Source organism: Bufo gargarizans, chromosome 5, assembly GCF_014858855.1.
Source record: "Bufo gargarizans isolate SCDJY-AF-19 chromosome 5, ASM1485885v1, whole genome shotgun sequence".
NCBI lineage: Eukaryota > Metazoa > Chordata > Amphibia > Anura > Bufonidae > Bufo > Bufo gargarizans.
This window is the reverse complement of record NC_058084.1, coordinates 306,731,717-306,755,690: the sequence shown is the minus strand read 5'-3', so window position 1 is coordinate 306,755,690 and position 23,974 is coordinate 306,731,717. Positions and strand designations below refer to the sequence as shown.

Genomic DNA, 23,974 nt, shown 5'->3' with positions numbered 1-23,974 from the left:
CACGGTTTTTGATCCTGTTTATTTGAATGGGAACTTTGGACGTGGATTCCGCTGAATCCACAAGAAGAATGGTAATGCCACTTCTTTTTTCCAAACAGAAAAAGAAACAAAACACATTATGTAAATTACCATGTGGATTTCCAGTTGAAATTTGGTGTATTATTATAATTACATGTAGGTGTTGAGGTTTATTGTATGCATTTTCGAAGTGGTTTTTAGGTGCGGAATCTGCACAATAATCCTTGCCAAAACAGCTCCTTGGGGTTTCGTCTTGAAGGACCCTTCTCTATATGTCTAGTACTATATTTCTCATCCGAGGTTCTTAAAGCCTCTGCCAGCCTTTGGGTCACCACGGCCACCCACGACAAGTCCCCTCTGTTCCGGTGTAGTGGCCCTCCCCAAGGGGCCGCACACCGACGGTGGTGACCCGGCTGGAACCAGGGGGGCAGAAGACGCCGCACGGGTAAGTATTCCTGTCTCCAAGCCCCCCTCTCTCCCCACCCTCTTCACAAGTTACTTGCTCGGATGGCCCCAACGAAGCCTTGTCCCCCCAGGCGACAGCTGCATGTCAGGTCTCCAGTGGGGGTGGGGGTGGGGTGAACGGAAGCCCTCTGTACTTTCCAAGCTTCTTTCTGGGCCCTATTCCCCCCCCCCCCCTCTCTTGCCTGTGCCGCCTGCTCGCCCGCACTCCACCTGTTTTTATGCAGAGTTCTGCTATTCTCCTCCGCCGGGGCCGCTTGTAAATTGAGGCCCTGGCTTCTACTGCCGCCTACTTCCGATCGGCTTGCAGTTGATACTTCTCACCAGGCCGGCATCTCCTCTCTGCCAGGGCTCCTTGCAGTACCACCGCTGTACTGGGGGTGTGGAGAAAAGTCTTGGGGAGTCAGTTGATGCTCTCCTTTTTCTTTTTTGTGGGCGGCCAACTTCATTATGGGGGCTGGGCATGAGTTCTCCCCGCTTCCCCCTCCTTCATCTGGCTTCCTGGCGCAATTTTTTTGCGCTGGTTTCTCTGACCGCCCATCTCCTGCTCGGGAGGACCTCTGCGGTCTCTGGCACCAGGTTTTCTCCGAACAGGCTGCAGTAAGGGGCACAGGCCTGGTAAGCTATTTACCCTCCTTCCTACAGGGCCTAGCTTACCCTTCTCCTTTTTTACCACAGGTACTCACCATGTCCGAACCCAGATCCCAGGCCCTAAAGCCGGCGGTCACTTCTGTGCAACATTTTGCATGTGGATGATCTCTCGGTCCAGGGCTCCTGGTCCCAAGAGGAACGCCAAATTCCAATCAATATTCTGGAATTGCGGGCGATTCGTCTCTCTTTGGTTCATTGAACAGACAGTCTCCGTGGGTATCCAGTTCGGGTTTAATTAGACAATTCCACGGCAGTCTCATTTCTAAACCACCAGGGTGGCACTCGGAGCGCCTCAGCATATCAGAAGCAGTGCCCTTCCTGGGCGGAGAGCCATGTTCCAGCCGAGAGACTCGATCCCGGCGAATGGGCTCTGCACCTACAGGTCTTTCTCGCGATCTGCGAGCGATGGGGTCGGCCGGATGTGGATCTCGTGGCCTCCGGCTTCAACTGCAAGGTAGAGACCTTTGTGACAAGGTCCAGGGATCCTCTGATTTGGGCGTTGGATGCCCTTGTGATCTTGTGGAAGCAGTTCACGTTTCCTTACGTGCTCCCTCCTATTCCGCTCATTCCGTGTCTTCTCCGAAAAATCAAGTCCGAAGGTCTGCCCGTCATTCTCGTGGCCCCGGACTGGCCGGGCAGGATATACTGCGCATCCCTAGTCTCCCTCCTCACTGACTAACCCTGGCTCCTTCCCCTTCAGGAGGACCTCTTGTCGCAAGGACTGATCTTCCCCCTCAGAATTTAGGGTCGCTACATTTAAAGGTATGGCTGTTGAAGCCGCCGTACTAAGGTCTCTGGGTTTCTCTGATGCTGTTGTCCAGACCATGTTTCGGGCTAGGAAAACCTCTTCTTTCCGGATCTATCACTGGACCTGGAAGTCTTACTTTAGTTAGTGTGAACGCCACCAGTTGTCTCCCATTCAGTTCTCGTTGCCTCGACTCTTCTCCTTCCTGCAGTCGGGCATGGACTTGGGGCTGGCTATCAGTTCCCTCCAAGGGCAAATTTCGGCCCTTTCCATTCTTTTTCAACGAAACCTGGCTTCACTTTCTGCGGTTTGGACCTTTCTGCTGGTGGTGGCACTTTCTACCTCCCTTTACTGTCCTCCAGTTGAATCTGTGGGACCTTAATTTGGTGCTCAGCATTCTCCAGTCCTCTCCGTTTGAGCCTTTGCAGCAGGTGTCCCTTCGCTTCTTGTTCTACAAGGTGGCCTTTTTGGTGGCGATGACTTCATCCGTAGGGTGTCGGAGCTAGCGGCTCTTTCCTGTCAGTCTCCCTTCCTTATCCTCCACCAGGACAAAGTGGTCCTTCACCCTGTCCACTCCTCCCTTCCGAAGGTCGTGTCGGCATTCCATCTCAATGAAGAGATCATTCTCCCTTCCTTTAGTCCTGCCCTGTCTCATCCTTGAGAACAGTCGCTCCACACTCTGGATTTGGTTCGGGCCATTCGCATCTATCTCAGACATCCTCTTTCCGACGGACGGATTCTCTATTCGTCATTCCAGAGGGACTGAGATGAGTGCTGGCTGCGTCCAAAGTTTCAATTTCCCGATGGATTTGTTTGGCCATTGTGGAAGCGTACAGCATCAGTGACAGGGCCCCACCCTTCCGGGTTACTGCTCATTCTGCTCAGGCAGTAGGGTTCTCTTGGGTAGTACACCATGGGGCTTTGGCCATTCAGGTGTGCAAGGTGGCTACCTGGTCATCTTTACTCACCTTTTCCAAGTTTTACAGAGTACACACTTTTGCATCTTCTGACGCTTCTCCGGGGCATAAAGTATTGCAGACGGCGGTTCTCTGATTGGCCGGAGGGCTTCTTTGTTATGGCCCACCCCTGGGACTGCTCTGTAACGTCCCAAGGTCAAGCCTGTGTCCCCCAATGATATGTATGAGAAAACTAGATTTTTGTACTTACCGTAAAATCTGTTTCTCTTCCATTCATTGGGGGACACAGCTTCCACCCATTTTCTCTGGCTGCATGCCTCGTCGTGGCCTGCATGATTTTAAGTTTATACATTGTTTGGTTTTCCTGTTTTTTCTTTTGCTTCTCCTACTGTTTTTGCACAGACTGTTTTAACTTAGTCCCTGTAGGAAGGGTATAGCTCAGGGATCAGCAACCTCTGGCACTCCAGATGTTCTGAAACTACAACTCCCCAAATCCTCCTTTAACTTCTTTGGGAGTTACTAAAACAGCCAAATAGGTTTGCATGCTGGGAGTTGTAGTTTCACAGCAGCTGGAGTGCCAAAGGTTGCTGATCCCTGGTATAGCTGGAGGGAGGAGCTCACACTTTTGTGCTTAGTGTCGCCTCCTAGTGGCAATAGCTATACTCAAGGTCAAGCCTGTGTCCCCCAATGAACAGAAGAGAAACTGATTTTACGGTAAGTACAAAAATCTAGTTATTCGCAGCCCTTCCACTAAAAAGTTCTGTCTTTTCCCACGGTTAGGCTCTAGGCACTGGCCTGATGCACCTCTGCGTGTCATTAATTTAAGATTGGAGGCATGTAGAAAAGTGTGGATAACTTGCAAAATCAGCAGGAAAAATAGTGGTTTGATCCATTGATTCTGGGGGAAGAATAACCCGATGTGGCGCGTATGGCAACACGGCACTAGGGAGCCTAACATTCCTAATAAAATGCGTGCCTGGTAGTGTTTACTGTTTACCACCTTCCCAGTGACGTCACTAGTACCAACTTGCCTGGGCAGGGCTAATCTCTGTTCACTTGAATGGAGCTCAGCCGCGCCCAGGCCAGTTGATACTAGTCGTGACATCACTGGGCCGGCGGTAAACAGTGAGAAGGCCGCGGCACTGCTGGAGCGCCACTGCCTTCTCAAACAGCTGATTGGTGGGAGTCCTGGGTGTCGGACCCCCGCCGATCAGAAGCTGATGATCTATCCAGAGGATAGATCATCAGTTTAAACAAAGTGCAGAACCCCTTTAATAGCAACATGACTTTTCTGCTTTTTGAGGCCCTACTTAAACAAGCCATTACATGTACACATATTTTTTATTTTTTTTGCAAAGGTTTCCTAGTTTATGGCCTTTTCTCACCGACAGTCACAGAGCTGCGTTCTCCTTTGTAGGATACTAAGCTTTTCTAACAGCTTTACAGATAATATATTGTATAGTTTTATTTCTTGAAACGGGACAAGAGGCCAGTGAATCTTTTTGCACGTTCAGACTGCAATCCAGACTGAAATGTCCTAGGCAACCTGGCAAGTGTCATTTGTTATGTCACATTTTCTCTGCAATACAATATATAAACTGAAAATGTAAAGTTTTAGCATTTTCTTCAGAGTTTGGTACAAGTGAATGTTCGGGTAAGTGTACGGCTGAATACCTAATCCACCACGTGCTGCAGTTCATGACTCTAACTGGATTGAAGGGGTTTTCGTGGAATATTCATAGGGTTCACCATTAATGTTTAATCAGTGGGTCAGTGGGGGAACCCCAGCTGATTAGCACACTAAGGGTATGGCCACACATTCGAGTTTCTTTATGCACTTTTGGAAGCCAAAATTAGGCACATGCAGACACTACTTCTCGTTGAATTCAGTCCTGGTTTTGGCTTTCAAAGCTGCATCAAGAAGCCTGAACGCGAAGCCTTACTGTAAAGCTGTTACTGTGCCCCAGCAAACATCCCAGCATCTTAATTGGTTATAAAGTAAGGGCTCATTCAGATGACCGTATGAATGGGTCCGCATCCGTTCCGCAATTTTGCGTAACGGGTGCAGACCTATTCATTTGAATGGAGCCGCAAAAGATCCGGACAGCACACCGTGTGCTGTCCGCATCCGTAGTTATGATCCGCGGCCCCACAAGAAAGATAGAGCATATCCTATTCTTGTCCACAATCGCAGACAAGAATAGTCATTTCTATCCTAGTGAGGGCCATGTGCAGGGCAGGTCTAAAAAAGGGTGTGTGGCGTGCGCGGAGAAGAGGGCGAACCACCAGACCTGTCTCATTTATAATTTTCCCTGCCTGTTTTATGGATAGAAAATGTTGTAATGTTCTAAATTTATTCCAGCAAGGAAGCTGGTGTAGATTTAGACCGCCGGCGGATGCACCAAAGTTATGTTGATCTGAATAACCCCCTACAATACCTAGACCCGCGACTCTGTGCTTACTTATTTGGTTCCTGGCGCCGGTTTATCCCCGGATGGCTCCACGGCCATCTTCGCATCTCCCCTGCATGCAGAAATCAACATCTGTCAACGGATGGGGTGCAGCCAAATGGCAGGCCGCAGTGGTGACCTAACCCCTTGCGATATACGTTGGGGACCAGTTGGCTAGCAGGCTGTAGATGTTAAAATAATCGCATCAGAAAGGTATTTCAGAAGCTGTTTTGTTAACAGCGTATGATATACCTGCTACCTGGTCCTCTGGTGGTCCCTTTTGTTTGGATCGATCACCAGAGGACACAAGCATCTCTGTAAGTAGCACCAATCACCACACTACACTACACCCCCCCGTCACTTATTAACCCCTGATCACCCTATATAGACTCCCTGATCACCCCCCTGTCATTGATCACCCCCCTGTAAGGCTCCATTCAGACATTCGTATGTCTTTTGCGGATCCGCTTAACACTGACACTTGCAATGTGCTTTCCGCATTTTGCGGATCCGCACATTGCCAGAACTATATAGAAAATGCATTTTCTTGTCCGCAATTGCGGACAAGAATGGGACATATTCCATATATTTGCGGAACGGAAGTGCGGACCCGGAAGTCCAGATCCGCCATTCCGGATCCGAGCGGGACAAAGTCTGTCTCCATAGAAATGAATGGGTCCACAATTCCGTTCCGCAAAATGCGGAACGGAATTGCGGACGTGTGAAATGGGCCTAAGGCCTCTTTCACACTTGCGTTGTCCGGATCCGGCGTGTACTCCACTTGCCGGAATTACACGCCGGATCCGGAAAAACACAAGTGTACTGAAAGCATTTGAAGACGGATCCGTCTTCAAAATGCTTTCAGTGTTACTATGGCACCCAGGACGCTATTAAAGTCCTGGTTGCCATAGTAGTAGTGGGGAGCGGGGGAGCAGCATACTTACCATCCGTGCGGCTCCCGGGGCGCTCCAGAGTGACGTCAGAGCGCCCCAGGCGCATGAATGACGTGTCCATGCGATCACGTGATCCATGCGCTTGGGGCGCCCTGACGTCACTCTGGAGCGCCCCGGGAGCCGCACGGATGGTAAGTATGCTGCTCCCCGCTCCCCACTACACTTTACCATGGCTGCCAGGACTTTAGCGTCCCGGCAGCCATGGTAACCATTGAGAAAAAGCTAAACGTCGCATCCGGCAATGCGCCGAAACGACGTTTAGCTTAAGGCCGGATCCGGATCAATGCCTTTCAATGGGCATTCATTCCGGATCCAGCCTTGCGGCAAGTGTTCCGGATTTTTGATCCTGATGCATCCTGAAGGACGGACTGTCCATTCAGAATGCATTAGGAAAATCCTGATCAGTATTCTTCCGGCATAGAGCCCCGACGACGGAACTCTATGCCGGAAGACTATAACGCAGGTGTGAAAGAGCCCTAAGGGTCCCTTATCACCGCCAGTTAGCTACTTTTTGCCACAAGTTAGCGGAAATAGATTTTTTGTTTTAGTTTTTTCTTACAAAGTCTCATATTCCACTAACTTGTGCCAAAAAAATAAAATCTTACATGAACTCGCCATACCCTCACGGAATCCAAATGCGTAAAAATGCCCTGTGAAATCCTAAAGGTACTCATTGGAATTTGGGCCCCTTTGCGCATCTTGGCTGCAAAAAAGTGTCACATGTGGTATCGCCGTACTCAGGAGAAGTAGGGCAATGTGTTTTGGGGTGTATTTTTACATAAACCCATGCTGGGTGAGAGAAATATCTCTGAAAATTGACAACTTTGTATAAAAAAAATGGAAAAGGTAGTCATTTACAGAGATATTTCTCACACACAGGATGGGTATGTGTGAAAAGAGACCCCAAAACACATTGCCCTACTTCTCCTGAATACGGCGATACCACATGTGTGACACATTTTTGCAGCCTAGGTGCGCAAAGGGGCCCAAATTCCAATGAGTACCTTTTAGGAGGGCATTTTTAGACCTTTGGATTCCAGACTTCTTCTCACGCTTTAGGACCCCTAAAATGCCAGGGCAGTATAAATACCCCACAAGTGACCCCATTTTGGAAAGAAGACACCCCAAGGTATTCCGTTAGTGGCATGGCGAGTTCATGTAAAATTTTATTTTTTGTCACAAGTTAGTGGAATATGAGACTTTGTAAGAAAAAAAAATAATATATCATTTTCCGCTAACTTTTGCCAAAAATAATAAACTTCTATGAACTCGACATGCCCCTCACTGAATACCTTGGGGTGTCTTCTTTCCAAAATGGGGTCACTTGTGGGGTTTTTATACTGCCCTTTTAGGGGCCATAAAGCGTCAGAAGTAAAAAAATGCATAACAATGCCCTGTGAAATACTAAAGGTACTCATTGGAATTTGGGCCCCTTTGCGCACCAAGGCTGCAAAAGTGTCACACATGTGGTATTGCCGTACTCATAAGAAGCAGGGCAATGTGTTTTGGGGTGTATTTTTACATATACCCATACTGTGTGTGAGAAATATCTCTGTAAATGACAAATTTTTAAACATTTTTATACAAAGTTGTCAATTTACAGAAATATTTCTCTCACCCAGCATGGGTACATGTAAAAATACACCCCAAAACACATTGCCCAACTTCTTCTGAGTATGGCAATACCACATGTGTGACACTTTTTTGCAGCCCAGGTGCGTAAAGGGGCCGAAAGTCCAACGAGTACCTTTTAGGCTTTACAGGGTTGTTTACAATTTAGCCCCGCCCAAAATGCCAGAACGGTAAACACACCCCACAAATTACCCAATTTCGGAAAGTAGACACCCCAAGGTATTCACTGAGGGGCATAGTGAGTCCGTGGGAGATTTATTTTTTTGCCAGAAGTTAGCAGAAATGGAAACTTTATATATTATTTAATTTTTTTCCTCAGAAAGTGTCATTTTCCGCTAACTTGTGAAAAAAAATTAAATCATACATGAACTCACCATGCCCCTCCGCGAATACTTTGGGGTGTCTTCTTTCTAAAATGGGGTCATTTGGGGGGGGGGGGGGGTATTTATACTATCCTTGCATTCTAGCACCTCAAGAAACATGACAGGTGCTCAGAAAGTCAGAGCTGCTTCAAAATGCGGAAATTCACATTTTTGTACCATAGTTTGTCAACGCTATAACTTTTGTGCAAACCAATAAAAATGCACTTTATTGGATTTTTTTTTATCAAAGACATGTAGCACAATAAATTCTGACACAAACTTTTATAGAAATGTAATTATATTTGAACAATTTTACCAGAAAATGTTAAAAATACACATTTTTTTGGAGAAAATTGCGGTCTATTTTGATTAATATCAGAAAAACAATAACTCTCAGTAGCAATCAAATACCACCAAAAGAAAGCTGTATTTGTGAGAGGAAAAGGAGGTAAAATTCATTTGGGTGCCAAGTTGCATGACCGAGCGATAAACCGTTAAAGTTGTGAAGTGCCGATTTGTAAAAAAGGGCCTGGTCACTAGGGGGGTATAAACCTGTGGTCCTTAAGTGGTTAAAGAGGACCTTTTACCGATTTATTACACTGTAAACTAAGTATACAGACATGTAGAGCGGCGCCCGGGGATCTCACTGCACTTACTATTATCCCTAGGTGCCGCTCCGTTCTCCCGCTATGCCCTCCGGTATCTTCGCTCACTATGTTATAGTAGGCAGACATTTCAGTCACTAAGTTATGGTAGGCGGAGTCCGCCCTTGTTCTGCTCTAGCGCTGACCAATCGCAGCGCAGAGCTCACAGCCTGGGAGGTTATTTTCTCCCAGGCTGTGAGCTCTGCAATGCGATTGGCCAGCGCTACAGAAGAACAAGGGCAGACTCCGCCTACTATAACTTAGTGAGCGGAGATACCGGAGGGAATAGCAGGAGAACGGAGCAGCGCCCGGGGATAATAGTAAGTGCAGTGAGATCCCCGGGCGCCGCTCTCCATGTCTGTATACTTAGTTCACATTGTAATAATCGGTGAAAGGTCCTCTTTAAGGATGTATGACTGCAAGGTCAGTCTTCGTAAGTTTATTTATACTCTGTGATCACCAAACAGTATAATTTTAGATATCAAACTATTTGCAGCGGTGCTTTTATTTTAGATGAATTGGAACAATGCAATTATTTCTGCCTTAGGCCCCATTCACACGTCCGCAATTTTGTTCCACATTTTGCTGAACGGAATTGCGGACCCATTCATTTCTATGGGGTCGCACGATGTGCTGCCCGGCTCCGGAAATGCGAACCCGCACTTCTGGGTCGCATTTCCGTTCCCGAAAAAAATTGAACATGTCCTATTCTTGTCTGCAATAGGCATATTTTATTAGTGCAGGGGATGTGCAGTCCGCAAAATGCGGAACGCAGATTGCCGTGTCCGTGTTTTGTGGATCTGCAAAACACGTTACGGACGTGTGAATGGACCCTTAAGGCTTGTGTATATCACTTTTGTGTAGTTGACAACAATTGAGTATTTTTGTTCTTATAAAAGGAATTAAAAATTGACCATTATTCTGGAAAGTTAGGGCTGATATGTCCGTTTCATTTTTTTAGAATGGAATTTGGGGAGCTTAAAGAGACTTGATGTCAACCAGGTATAGTAGTTTTTTTTTGTAAATGTAAGCAATGAACTGTAAAATATTTTGAATAGTGCTAATCTATACAGTAATGTTAATTTTGGATTACCCTCTGCCTACTACATAAAATATGTCTAATTTACCTTAATTTTACGTAATACAAAAAGTTAGGTATTAGGTATTCACTAGTTTTTAAAACTGAATTCCTTATGTTGTACAGATTATTTGATACCTAGTTTTGATTTAAAGTGCATCACGTATCTCCTTCAAAGAGAGAATCTCTCTGTTATGGCCACTGGTTTTAACTTATTTTGTCCATTCAAAAATGTTATTTTTTGCAATTTAGTGGATTTTTTTTATATATATATATATATATCTATCTATCTATCTATCTATCTATCGGTATATAATTTTTATTTTTTTTTATGTAACCAGAATCTCCTTGCCATGATATGACTAGACAGATTTGACATCTCTTGACAAACTCCACAAAAGCTGGATGACACTGCTGTCATTTGCACCGCACTGGCTCTCACACACAGTTTTGTTAGGGTATGTTCACACAAAACCTACATAGTACCCTGGTACACAGTTCACATCAAAAGTGTTAGGGTACTTTGACACTTGCGGCAGGACGGATCCGGCAGGCTGTTCATGGGGACAGGGGCGGCGCAGTACAGCAGTACACTTCGAAAGGCCGCGGGAAAAAAAAAGTCCTGCATGTCCGACTTTTTAGTCCGGCGGCCTCTGACCGCGAACTGCCGTACTGCGCCGGAGCGTACTGCGCCCCGTTATAGTCAATGGGGACGGAGCGGTGGTTCGGCGGCACGGCGAAACAGCGGAGGGATGGATCCGACAGGGTGAACAGCCTGCCGAATCTGTCCTGCTGCAAGTGTGAAAGTACCCTTATATAATGCACCTTATTATTTATATGAATCTTCCCTTTAAAAATCATGAAAAATAAATGTTGGAGGAAGGAAACTGTATATATTAATACATTACTAGAAATTAGCAAATCACTCCAAATTTAATTTAAATCTCAATTGATTCTGCCCAAATTAAGAGTGCTCCAATTGGCCAGAATATTATGTATATAAGTATGGCACTCTGAGGTCTCTCTCTTGTCTCTAACTTGTTTTATTTTTAATGAACTCTCTCCAAAATTCAACAGAATTTTTGCAAAATTTGGGTTGAATCTGATACTTTTAGAATTAATTTGCTCAGCTCTAAAAATTACTATAGAGGGTCTAGCAAAAAAAAAAAAAAAAGTCTGTATAAGCAAAGTGAGTTGTGAATGCTATTGAATATATGAATCAGACAAAATAAGTCATATCTTTTTGTCAGATATTTCATAAGTTTAAAAAAATATTTGAGTATCAAGTTTATGCACAGACTCAATATTTACAGTGTTGACCCACTGTTTGATAAAGTTCAGCAATTTGCCCTGGCATGCTGGATATCATCTTCTGGGCCAAATCCTGACTGATGGCAACCCATTCTTGCCTAATCAGTGCTTGGCATTTGACATATTCAGTGTTTTTGTTTGTCCACACACTCTTTGAGGATTGACCACAGGTTCTCAATGGGATTGAGATCTGGGTAGTTTACCGGCCATGGATGCAAAATTTCAATGTTTTGTTCAATAAGCCATTTATTTATCACTTTTGCCTTGTTACATGGTGCTCCATCATGCTGGAGAAAGCATTGTTCATCACCTGGATTATTTAGCAAATGCTTTGATACTATTCTTTATTCATAGCAGTGCTAGAGTGCCAGGGAGCTGCCAGTCCTTTCACTTACTGACCGCTCAGCCCACTCTGCTCCTTCCCTCCTCCAGACCGGCACATTAAATGTGCCCTGCTCCCTGCTTCACCATTCAACTTTGCAGCAGGCACAGATTGTGCTGCTGGATTGTTTAAGAGGATCTGTAACTGAGGGGCACAATGTGAGCACTACTACTGTTATGTGGGCACAATGAGGGCATAACTACTGTGAGGTGGGGCACAATGAGGGCATAACTACTGTGAGGTGGGGCACAATGAGGGCATAACTACTGTGAGGTGGGGCACAATGAGGGCATAACTACTGTGAGGTGGGGCACAATGAGGGCATAACTACTGTGAGGTGGGGCACAATGAGGGCATAACTACTGTGAGGTGGGGCACAATGAGGGCATAACTACTGTGAGGTGGGGCACAATGAGGGCATAACTACTGTGAGGTGGGGCACAATGAGGGCATAACTACTGTGAGGTGGGGCACAATGAGGGCCTAACTACTGTGAGTGGGGGCACAATGAGGGCCTAACTACTGTGGGGGTGCACAATGAGGGCATAACTACTGTGGGGGTGCACAATGAGGGCATAACTACTGTGAAGGGGCATAACTGTTATTGGGGCACAGAGGGAATAACTACTGTGAAGGGGTGCATTGAGAGCATTACTACTGGGAGGGGCAATGTTTTGGGCAATACTACTGTGAGGTGGTAAAATGAAGTCATAACTGTGAAGGGCACAATGTTTTAAAGTATGGGGGGGGGGGGGGAGTGTAAGAGGAAGTGCCTGTCCCCGGTTCCAAACACCTTAGACATGCCACTGTTAGGATGCTTTACTGTTGGCATGACCCAGGTCTCATGGTAGTGCTCACCTTTTCTTCTCAGGACAGTCATTTTTGCTCAAGTCCCAAAGAGTCTGAAAAGGGCTTCATCAGATAAAATAACTTTACCCCAGTCCTCTGCAGTCCAGTCTCTGTACTTTCTGCAGAATGTCAGTCTGTTTCTTAGTGAGAAGTGACTTCTTTGCTGCCGTTCGTGACACCAGGCCATCCTCCAAAAGCCTTTACTTCAGTGTGTGCAGATGCACTCACACCTACCTGCTATCATTCCTGAGCAAGCTCTACACTGGTGGTGACCCAATCCCGTAGCTCAATCCTCTTTAGGAGACGTCCTGGGCCTTCTTGGGTGCCCTGAAGCATTCTTCACAACAATTGAACCCCTCTCCTTGAAGTTCTTGATGATTCTATAATGGTTGATTTAGGTGCCATCTTACAAGCAGCAATGTCCTTGCCTGTGGAGCCATTTTGATGCAAAGCATTGATGACGACACGTGTTTCCTTGAAGATATCTATGGTTAACACCAACCCGCTTTGAAAGCAATCATTCTGTTGTTTAAGTCAATCAACATTACAGAGTGATCACTTGCCTTGCCCTTGTTAACACTTTCTCCTGATCTAAAGAGAAGATCACTGAAGTGATGTTTGCAGGTCATTTTGTTACAGGGCTGAAATGCAGTTAAATTTTTTTTTTTGTTTTAATTATGTTCATTTTCATGGAAAGGAATGCCTTTGCAGTTAATTGCAATTCATAACTGTAACGGATCTCCGAGCACCCCGACCAGGTACCTCCGTTGATAGATTCTCCCAGTGCTTCCCGAGGACTCCAAGCACTCCGCTCTACACCAAAACCACCACAGGAGCCAGGAACAGCTCTTACAAGAGCTAGTAGTGATAGCCAGGGGAGTATAGCAAATCTTCAGCGTATAGCAATCCCCACACACATGAGACGAGGCTCTATGTGGAACTTAAAACAGCAACTCTTTAATGGGTTATTTTTCAGCCTTTTATGCAGGTCTCCTAGCAAGGGACACTCCCCCTGGGGCCCTTGTAGAAGACTGACAGTTTATATTTTAGCCAATCACATGCATTTACAGTATTGAAACCTTCCCAGCAATTGTACACAAAACCCCCTTCCCTCTGTCTGTAACGCAATCAATAAAATACAATGAGCATTGTCTTTGACGCAATAAACTAAACACACTGGCATTGTCTGAGACGCAATTAACTAACACACTGGCATTGTCTGAGATGCAGTCAACAAAATACAATTACCAAGCATAATGGGCTAACTTAATCACTACCAGACAGAACACACACATTTTTCCCAACACACAGAAAACACCTCAAAACCCCACACATCCCCATAATGTATACATCCATGGATAGCTCTGATCTGGGTGAACAACATATCCAAAAATCACCCAGATCCGAGCAGGGGTTCCCGAATTCCATGGAAGTCACATTTGGCCAGCCGCAAGCATGGCTTTCCTGCCCAAAACAGTTCCACAGATTTAAGCTGTGCGGCCGGTCTGTCTTCTCCTTCAAAGTTAGTATGGGCCATAATCCTGGGGCAAGAGGCTGGCAACCAGGCCCCTCCAAAACCCAGTGGCGAGGTTGGTTTCGCCACAATAACAATCTAGAGTTAATGCAAATTGCCACCATAAAAACTGAAGCAGCACTTTTCACTATTATGTTTTTTGCCAAAATTTTCAGGAATTTGCAGAGATTGCTTTGCTGTATTTTTACATAAACCATGGCAATAGGCCTATATATCCATAACATGTGATTTTCCCCTTAGAAACCTATAGCACTGGAAAAAAAAAAAAAAAAAAAAAAAAAAGCAGAGTAGAATTCTGATGAATAAGACGACAGAAGGACTTCTGTTAACATGTAATATATATATGATCCAAAGCTGTGTTCTACTATACGTAAAAAGTAATCTAGTAATATGTAATATTTTTGTGTGCCGATCTCTTGCTTCTACTCATTAAATAGTGAAGCTGCACACCTTATTAGTAGCTGTCACCTCGTGCGATGTCACTACCGATCAGTCCATTCTGTAACAGGCAAGGAGTAGCTCGTGAGCACGGCTTAATGATTAGAAAATAGGGTTGGCATGGCTGTGCCTTTGTATTGCAATACAGACATCAGGCTCACTTGGAAGTCCTATTTGTCCTAGTCTATGGATTTTGCTTTCCTTTAGCACAACTTCCATTTGTGTGATTGATTTTGTGTTCTCATTCAATCTATCACCACAGGCTCTGTTGATGCTTAATTTTCTCTTAATGCTTTGGTGACTGTATGTCAGTGTGAAATAAGTGTCTTCAGATTTTCCCCTAAAATTTATATAAAGTAATAGGAGGCCCAGTAAGTCACGAAAGTTGCACACAGTAATAATAGTTGTTGTTGCTGTGTGTGTGTGTGTGTGTGTATATATTGTATACACAGCACGTTTGGAAAATTGGGACCCTTTCACTTCTCTTTACATTTTGTTATGCGGCCTTGTGCTAAAATAAAGTTAAAATGTTTCCCCGTTATTCTCAATACCCCATAATGACAAAGTGAAAACAGAATTTTTAAAATCTTAGCTAATTTATTGAAAAGGAAAAACTAAAATTTTGCATTGACATAGACGGTCAAGCAAAAGAGTGACTTTTGAACTTTTGACTTTCAGACTTTCATATCTCACCATCCACTACAGCTTCGAATGTGAGACTACCATCATTTTATAGACAATCATCTTGGCTATCTTATACATAAATTTGGATTTGCAACTATTTAGCATCTGATTAACATAGAAACATAGAATGTGTCGGCAGATAAGAACCATTTGGCCCATCTAGTCTGCCCAATATACTGAATACTATGAATAGCCCCTGGCCCTATCTTATATGAAGAATGGCCTGTTGCCTATCCCATGCATGCTTAAACTCCTTCACTGTATTTGCAGCTACCACTTCTGCAGGAAGGCTATTCCATGCATCCACTACTCTCTCAGTAAAGCAATACTTCCTGATATTACTTTTAAACCTTTGCCCCTCTAATTTAAAACTATGTTCTCTTGTAGCAGTTTTTCTTCTTTTAAATATTCTCTCCTCTTTTACCTTGTTGATTCCCTTTATGTATTTAAAAGTTTCTATCATATCCCCTCTGTCTCGTCTTTCTTCCAAGCTATACATGTTAAGGTCCTTTAATTTTTCCTGGAAAGTTTTATCCTGCAATCCATGTACTAGTTTAGTAGCTCTTCTCTGAACTCTCTCCAAAGTATCAATTTCCCTCTGGAGGTATGGTCTCCAGTACTGAGCACAATACTCCAAATGAGGTCTCGATAGTGTTCTGTAGAGCGGCATGAGCACCTCCCTCTTTCTACTGGTGATGCCTTTCCCTATACACCCAAGCATTCTGCTGACATTTCCTGCTGCTCTATGACATTGTCTGCCTACCTTTAAGTCTTCTGAAATAATGACCCCTAAATCCCTTTCCTCAGATACTGAGGTTAGGACTATATCACTGATTTTATATTCCGCTCTTGGGTTTTTACGTCTCAGGTGCATTATCTTGCACTTATCAACATTACATTTTAGTTGCCAGATTTTTTACCATTCCTCTAGTTTTCCTAAGTCCTTTTCCATTTGGTGTATCCCTCCAGGAACATCAACCCTGTTACAAATCTTTGTGTCATCAGCAAAAAGACACACCTTACCATTGAGGCCTTCTGCAATTTTGCTGATAAAGATATTAAACAATATGGGTCCCAGAACAGATTCCTGAGGTACCCCACTGGTAACAAGACCTTGGTCTCAATATACTCCATTGACTACAACCCTCTGTTGCCTGTCCCTCAGCCACTGCCTAATCCATTCAACAATATGGGAGTCCAAGCTCAAAGACTGCACTTTATTGATAAGCCTTCTATGTGGGACAGTATCAAAAGCCTTAATAAAGTCTAGATAAGCGATGTCTACTGCACCTCCTCCATCTATTATTTTAGTCACATAGTTTATAAAAAGACATCTATCCATCCAGTTCTGCCTGTTATCCTGCAAGTTGATCCAGAGGAATCCAATCAGGCAATCAGAATAACTCCCTGGATCAAAGACCCATCTCTAGTAAAGTATTTTTCGCCCCATAAGACGCACTCCCACCCCCCCAAAAAAGTGGGGGAAAAGTGCCCCTGCGTCTTATGGGGTGAATGCTGGCAATTTTATATCGCAGACTGCGATGTCTTAGTGAGGAGGGAGGAGGGGCTGTAGTAGGCAGGGAGAGCGGCGGGTTAGTGCAGGCACTGTACTCTGGCCCTGCCGCTCAGTATGTACTGTTTTATACGTAGTGTTAATCATCATATCTAAACTGAGTAATGATGCGCTTTCCCTGCTACCCATGTGTACCGTACTTACTGGTACATGTCACGCTCCTGTAGTAAGCACTAGCAGCTAGCAGGCAGGCCGGGCGGCCGTAACTCATGGAGGTCACGTGCCTGCTCCGCCTGCTTCATTCGTAAGCCGCTAGTGCTTACTACAGGAGCGTGACATGTGTACCGGTAAGTACGGTACATATGGGGAGCGCATCATTACTCAGTTTAGATATGATGATTAACACTACGTATAAAACAGTACATACTGAGCAGCGGGGCCCGCCGCTCTCCCCGCCTTATCCAGCCCCACCCTAGGAATCTGTGGATGGGATAATGATGGGGGGGGGGGGCTGTGGATGGTATTATGATGGGGGGATCTGTGGATGACACATATAGCAGTGTCATCCACATATCCACCACCCCCATAACAGTGCCATCCACAGATCCCCCCCACCATCATAATGCCATCCACAGACCCCCCCACCATCATAATGCCATCCACAGACCCCCCCCACCATCATAATGCCATCCACAGATCCCCCCCACCATCATAATGCCATCCACAGACCCCCCCCACCATCATAATGCCATCCACAGATCCCCCCCCACCATCATAATGCCATCCACAGATCCCCCCACCATCATAATGCCATCCACAGATCCCCCCCACCATCATAATGCCATCCACAGATCCCTCCCACCATCATAATGCAATCCACAGATCCCCCCCCACCATCATAATGCCATCCACAGATCCCCCCCACCATCATAATGCCATCCACAGATCCCCCCACCATCATAATGCCATCCACAGATCCCCCTCACCATCATAATGCCATCCACAGACCCCCCCCCCCCATCATAATGCCATCCATAGCTCCCCCCCATCATAATGCCATCCATAGCTCCCCCCCATCATAATGCCATCCATAGCTCCCCCCCCATCATAATGCCATCCATAGCTCCCCCCCCATCATAATGCCATCCACAAATTCCCCACCCCATAACAGTGCATCATCCACAGATCCCCCATAATAGTGTCATGCACAGACCGCTATTAGTTCAAACCCACCAAAAGCACACCTTTTGGTTAAAAATATTTTTTTTCTTAATATTCCTCCTCAAAAACCTAGGTGCGTTTAATGGGCCGGTGCGTCTTATAGGGAGAAAAATATGGTAATTATAGCCTGTAATATTATTACACTCCAGAAATACATCCAGGCACCTCTTGAACTCTTTTATTGTACTCACCATCACCACCTCCTCAGACAGAGAGCTCCATAGTTTCACTGCTCTTACTGTAAAGAATCCTCTTCTATGTTTGTGTACAAACCTTCTTTCCTCCAGACACAGAGGATGTCCCTCGTTCCAGTCCTGGGGATAAATAGATGTTGGGAGAGATCTCTCCCCTCAGTTGTCTTTTTTCTAAAGTGAATAACCCTAATGTTGATAATATTTCAGGGTACTGTAGTCCACCCATTCCAGTTATTACTTTAGTTGCCCTCCTCTGGGCTCCTGTGAACAAGGCAGACATAGCAGAGCTGGAGAGGGTCCAGAACTGTACACAGTACTCCATGTGTGGTCTGACTAGTGATTTGTAAAGTGGTAGGACTATGTTCTCATCACGGGCATCTATTCCCCTTTTGATGCAACCCATTATCTTATTGGCCTTGGCAGCAGCTGCCTGACATTGGTTTTTACAGCTCCGTTTGCTGTTCACAAAAATTCCTAGGTCCTTTTCCATGTCAGTGTTACCCAGTGTTTTACCATTTAGTATGTACAGATGACTTGCATTATTCCTTCCCATGTGCATAACCTTACATTTGTCAGTGTTAAACTTCATCTGCCACTTCTCTGCCCAGGCCTCTAATCTATCTAGATCCCTCTGTAGCTGTATATTGTCCTCTTCAGTGTCAATTACTTTACAGTTTTTAGTGTCATCTGCAAAAATTTATATTTTACTGTGCAAGCCTTCTACAAGATCATTAATAAATATATTGAAGAGAATAGGGCCCAATACTGACCCCTGAGGTATCCCACTAGTGACAGTGGCCCAATCTGAGTGTGTAGAGTTAATAACCACCCTCTGTTTTTTATCACTCAGCCAGTTACTTACCCACATACAGATGTTTTCTCCCAGTTCAAGCATTCTCATTTTATATACTAACCTTTTATGCGGTACAGTGTCAAATTCTTTGGAGAAGTCCATGACATCCATTGATTCGTCACTATCAAGTCTAGAACTTACCTCCTTATAGAAACTGATTACATTAGTTTGACATGACCGATTCCTCATGAAGCCATGCTGATGTGGCGTTATTTGCCTATTTTCATTTAGATACTCCAACATAGCATCTCTTAGAAAACCTTCAAACAGTTTACCCACGGCAGATATTAAACTTACAGTCCTATAGTTTCCCGACTCTGCTTTTGGGCCCTTTTTGAATATTGGCACCACATTTGCTATGTGCCAATCCTGTGGAACACTCACTGTGTATATATAGAGTCCTTAAATATCAGAAAGAATGGTCTTTTTATGACATTACTTTATACTCTTAGGATAAGGGCGATTGGTCTATTTAAATTTTTTTAATACTCCACTGCACTTCTTCCTAGGTCAGACGGGGCACTTTTAATGGGAAATTTACTTTTACATTCTACATTTCATCAGACAGACTATTTTCCTCAGTGAATACAGTGGAGAAAAAATATTTATTAGCTTTGCTTTCTCCTCATCGCTCTCTGCAACCCTCTGTAAAGGGCCGACACCTTCAGATTTATAGTTTTTCCATTTATATAAAGAAAATTTTAGGGTTAGTTTTACTCTCTTTGGCAATGAATCTCTCTTACTCTAGTTTGGCTGCTTTTATTTGTCTTTTATATATTCTATTTTTTTCCTTATAGTTTTTCAGTTCTTTCTTGCTACGCTCCTGTTTTTAGTGATTTGAATGCTTTCTTTTTGTCATTTATTGCTTCCTTTACATTTTTATTTATCCACTTTTTTCATGTCCCTTACTCTTTTATTCCCATAAGGTATGTACCTCTCACAATAAGAGTTGAGGATGCTTTTAAAATATTCTATTGTGTGGCTGCATTTTTATTTTTGTGGACATTGTCCCAATTAGTGAGACCAATTGACTCTCTTAGCTGGTTAATCTTTTTGAATTCTGTTACTTTTGTGCCTCCCTGAAGAAACACTCTTTTGAATGACAATTGGAAGGTTATTATTTTATGGTCCCTATTTCCCAGGTCTCCCCCAACCTGCACATCTGTGGTTCTGTTAGCAATGCAAAAATTTGTCATGTAACTCCATTGTTACTGTTTTGCTCCTAAAATTCCAAATTGTATTATTTATTATTTGGTTAGTATTTTGTAAATCCACCTTAGCTTTCAACACTGCCTGAATCCTTCTGAGCATGCTCTCAATCAGATTCAAGCTTGTGCAAAGAAATGTGAAATATATTCGTGTGTGTACCGTAGATGTAGCTTTAGTGGCTCAGATGGTGGTCACTCACATAGGAAGTGAAATGGTCTCAAGGCAAGCTGCACTTACACTTTATGAAATCCAGTGATCCCTCTGAGTGCCGCCTCTAGCACCCGTGCCATAGGTTCGCCATCACTGCTCTAGATACACTATTTTGTTCCAGGTCAACCATTGTAACTTGAGACCATGACTCTAGAAAACTGGTAATTGGTTCCAAAGCCCTAAAATGTCATACTAAAATAAGATGAAGCCAAGATTACACAAAATTAAGCAGCAAATTACTATAGATAAAGCCAATCCTTACATAGAGTATTTACTTTCTATTTAGAGTATGGGAGTTTGTTTAGGGTTCTGTACAGTGTGCCAGAGTACCAAAAAAATAAAATGGAGGTGCCGTCATCTGGTGTCCAAAGGAGTAGCTCATCCTGGCACAGGTAAAGAACAGGACACAACATGTAGTACCACCACTGTACTGCAGAGAGGTGCTACTAGACACATTTTTCTTGATTTTGCGGTATAAGTTTTTTTATGAACCATTTTGGGGTACATATTGTGTACTAACTAACTTTTAATATTTTATTTTTAGGAGGAAAGATAAAAAACAGCAATTTCAATGTTATTTGGGCACATTTTATTTATGGTGTTCACTGTGTGGTATAAATTACATAATTCTTCCCCATGGTTCAGTATAAATATAATAATGCCAAAAGATATTGGCCTAGTCTTATTTGAAAACTGGCATTCTAAGCTTTCAAACAAGATCAGAATAGAGATATAGCTGCTAGAAATCAGGCTGGCAGTTCATGCAGCTGAAAGTGACAGTAAAAACAGGTTCCTTTTTCTAACAGCTATATCTTCTGATAATGCTGGGATTCTGGTCTTGTTTGAAAGCTGGGAAAGACTGCTTTAAAAAAAACACAATACAGATGTAGTAACACTCAAACTCTTAACTGAAATTTCTTAACATATCATGATATTCTGTAACAAATGCCATTGAAAAGCAATTGAAGGTGTTGGACTAACGCATCTAGTTAAGCATGTGTGTTAACCCTACTATATCTGTATGTCTAGCTGCTACCAATACCGAAATATGAGCAGCTAAAGCAGACCTCCCTCCCCTTGCCCTGCTCTTCTGGTGCTGAACTGTTAAAGTGGTTGTCTCACTTCAGCAAATGGCATTATCATGTACAGAAAGTTAATACAAGGCACTTACTAATGTATTGTGATTGTCCATATTGCCTACTTTGCTGGCTTGATTTATTTTTCCATCACATTATACACTATTCATATCAGTGGTTACGGCCACTCTGCAATCCAGCAGCAGTGGCAGTTCTTGCATACTTTGCTTGCTCCGATGCTGTCCGTTGTCCTGCACTGCATCGCTCAGGACGTGGGCTTTTTCTTTTCTACCAGTGACGTACTGGGCTTCACATGGGTATGCTAGGCGGTTTTATAGGCTAGGGTAGCGCTAAAGACCGCCCACTAGTGGCGGTGACAATACCGGGACCATTGCTAGGCGGAAGTGTCCGCTTCCGTTAACTAGTGATAACTCCCCAAGTGTGTGTGTTAACTCTGCTTCATCCATAGAAATAATCTGATGCTCCACTAATACATGGTAAATGAGTGAAGGGGAGCTTATTTCTGGGTTCAGCTCTGAACCCAGTAAACCCATTTAAGTAGGACAGTGTAAACATGGACAGACGGTCTTAAACTGCAACAGATTTATCACAGTGTCTGGATCTAACTCTAGTCTAACTTTACACCACTTACTGTATTTGTTGATGCATTTAAACCTCAACCTTTCCCTCATAGTCACATCCCCTTTCTGCTAAGCAATGTCTCTAAGTTAGGCAAGGAGTAAAAAGGTTAGAAAATGAATGTAGTGCAAAGCATGTACCCCAGTTTTTTTGTAAAAGTTAGGCCACATTTTTTTTCCACATTTTCAGTAGTAAGTCTACTCAATTTATGCTAAATACTATATGATTTAGTATTGTTTTGTTTTTCAGGCGGATGTAGCCCCACTGATGTCAGCTCTTATCGGAATCCCGTACCCCTTGAATTCTGTGGTAATAACTAGTCACTTTTATCAAATCTTTTTTTCATTGATCAGTTTGCAACTAAATGTGTTTTCCTGGGAAAATATATATTTAAAACAGGTCAGCATGGTCAAAATAAGTAAAAAATGCAGACTTACCTCATTATTCCATGAATGTCTGGTATACCACTGTTCTCTGCTTCCTGATTAGTCATTGACGTCCTGAAACAAAGGAAAGTTTATTGAATATATATATATAATCTTAACTTAATCTTAACATGACGTCATGAAAGTCGGTGACTTACCGCATCGTGACGTAATAGTACGTCATGGATAACTCCGGTCACCGCGGCGAATCGCGCAGTGACTGGAGTAAGCTGACTGCACTAATCGGCAATGAATGAAGCTGCAGGGGGGGCTCGGTTAGAGGTGGAAGGGGGCTGATGACATCAGCCCATGTCTCCTCCTAGGTCCCTTCCCAGCGCTGCGATTGGCTGGAGCAACGCTCTAGCCTATGGCAGCGCTATACAAGTATCATCCAATCTGTGGTGCTGCTGGTGGCTGGGACGAAGGTGTTTGGGGCTGATTACATCAGTCCATGTCACCCCCGAGGTCAGGGAGGGGACATCAGACACCGGTGTCCCCTACCAGCGCTGAGATTAGCTGGAACAATGCTCCAGCCAATGGCAGCGCTATGCAGCAGAAAGAACTGTTGGTGCCTCTCTGCAGGCAGCCATTCTAGCTTGGTGACTGCTTGCAGAGAGGATCTGTGCCCTTCTGTGCTGTTCGTTGTTGGCTGGGACTTGTGGTACTACCACATAAATCAGTGCTTTGAAGAAGAAGAAGAAAGAACAACATCTAGAACAGCTGTAGTGATCTTTGGCTCATCTGCAGCTGTTTCAGATCCCCCTTCACCCCCCTCCGTCCTTTTCTTTTTTTTGGGGGGGGGGGCAATTTTTGGCTTTTTGTTGGCTTTTTTTGGGGCTCTGCACCACTTTTTTCAGTGTGCGAGCTGTGACTGGCAAGTGCTATATATATATGTTACTTTTAGTTAGTAGTATTTTTTAATTTTAAACCCGCACACGTGCCGTCTGCGTGCGTGGATCCTGCACCTGCTGAACGCCGGTCAGTACTGTCAATTACTGACTGCGTCTGCTCAGGTTTAGTGCCTTTTCTTTTTTTACTCGCACACAAAAAAAAATCAGTTAGTGCTATATATATATATATATATATATATATATATATATATATATATATATATATAAAAAATATATATTTATATATTTATACAGTACAGACCAAAAGTTTGGACACACCTTCTCATTCAAAGAGTTTTCTTTATTTTCATGACTATGAAAATTGTAGATTCACACTGAAGGCATCAAAACTATGAATTAACACGTGGAATTATATACATAACAAAAAAGTGTGAAACATCTGAAAATATGTCATATTCTAGGTTCTTCAAGGTAGCCACCTTTTGCTTTGATTACTGCTTTGCACACTCTTGGCATTCTCTTGATGAGCTTCAAGAGGTAGTCACCTGAAATGGTTTTCACTTCACAGGTGTGCCCTGTCAGGTTTAATAAGTGGGATTTCTTGCCTTATAGATGGGGTTGGGACCATCGGTTGCGTTGTGGAGAAGTCAGGTGGATACACAGCTGATAGTCC

General features: G+C 43.9%; 1 protein-coding gene across 3 annotated transcripts in view; it reads left to right on the top strand.

The window, feature by feature from the left end:
- The window catches only part of PIGN (phosphatidylinositol glycan anchor biosynthesis class N), a 306,078-nt gene that overhangs the window by 55,246 nt on the left and 226,858 nt on the right, over positions 1-23,974 (top strand). For all 3 annotated transcript variants that reach the window (XM_044295070.1, XM_044295067.1, XM_044295069.1), the window contains exons 9-10: positions 9,796-9,836; positions 22,275-22,334. In XM_044295070.1, coding sequence (XP_044151005.1) covers positions 9,796-9,836; positions 22,275-22,334 — 101 coding nt within the window. The remainder of the gene's footprint in view (positions 1-9,795; positions 9,837-22,274; positions 22,335-23,974) is intronic.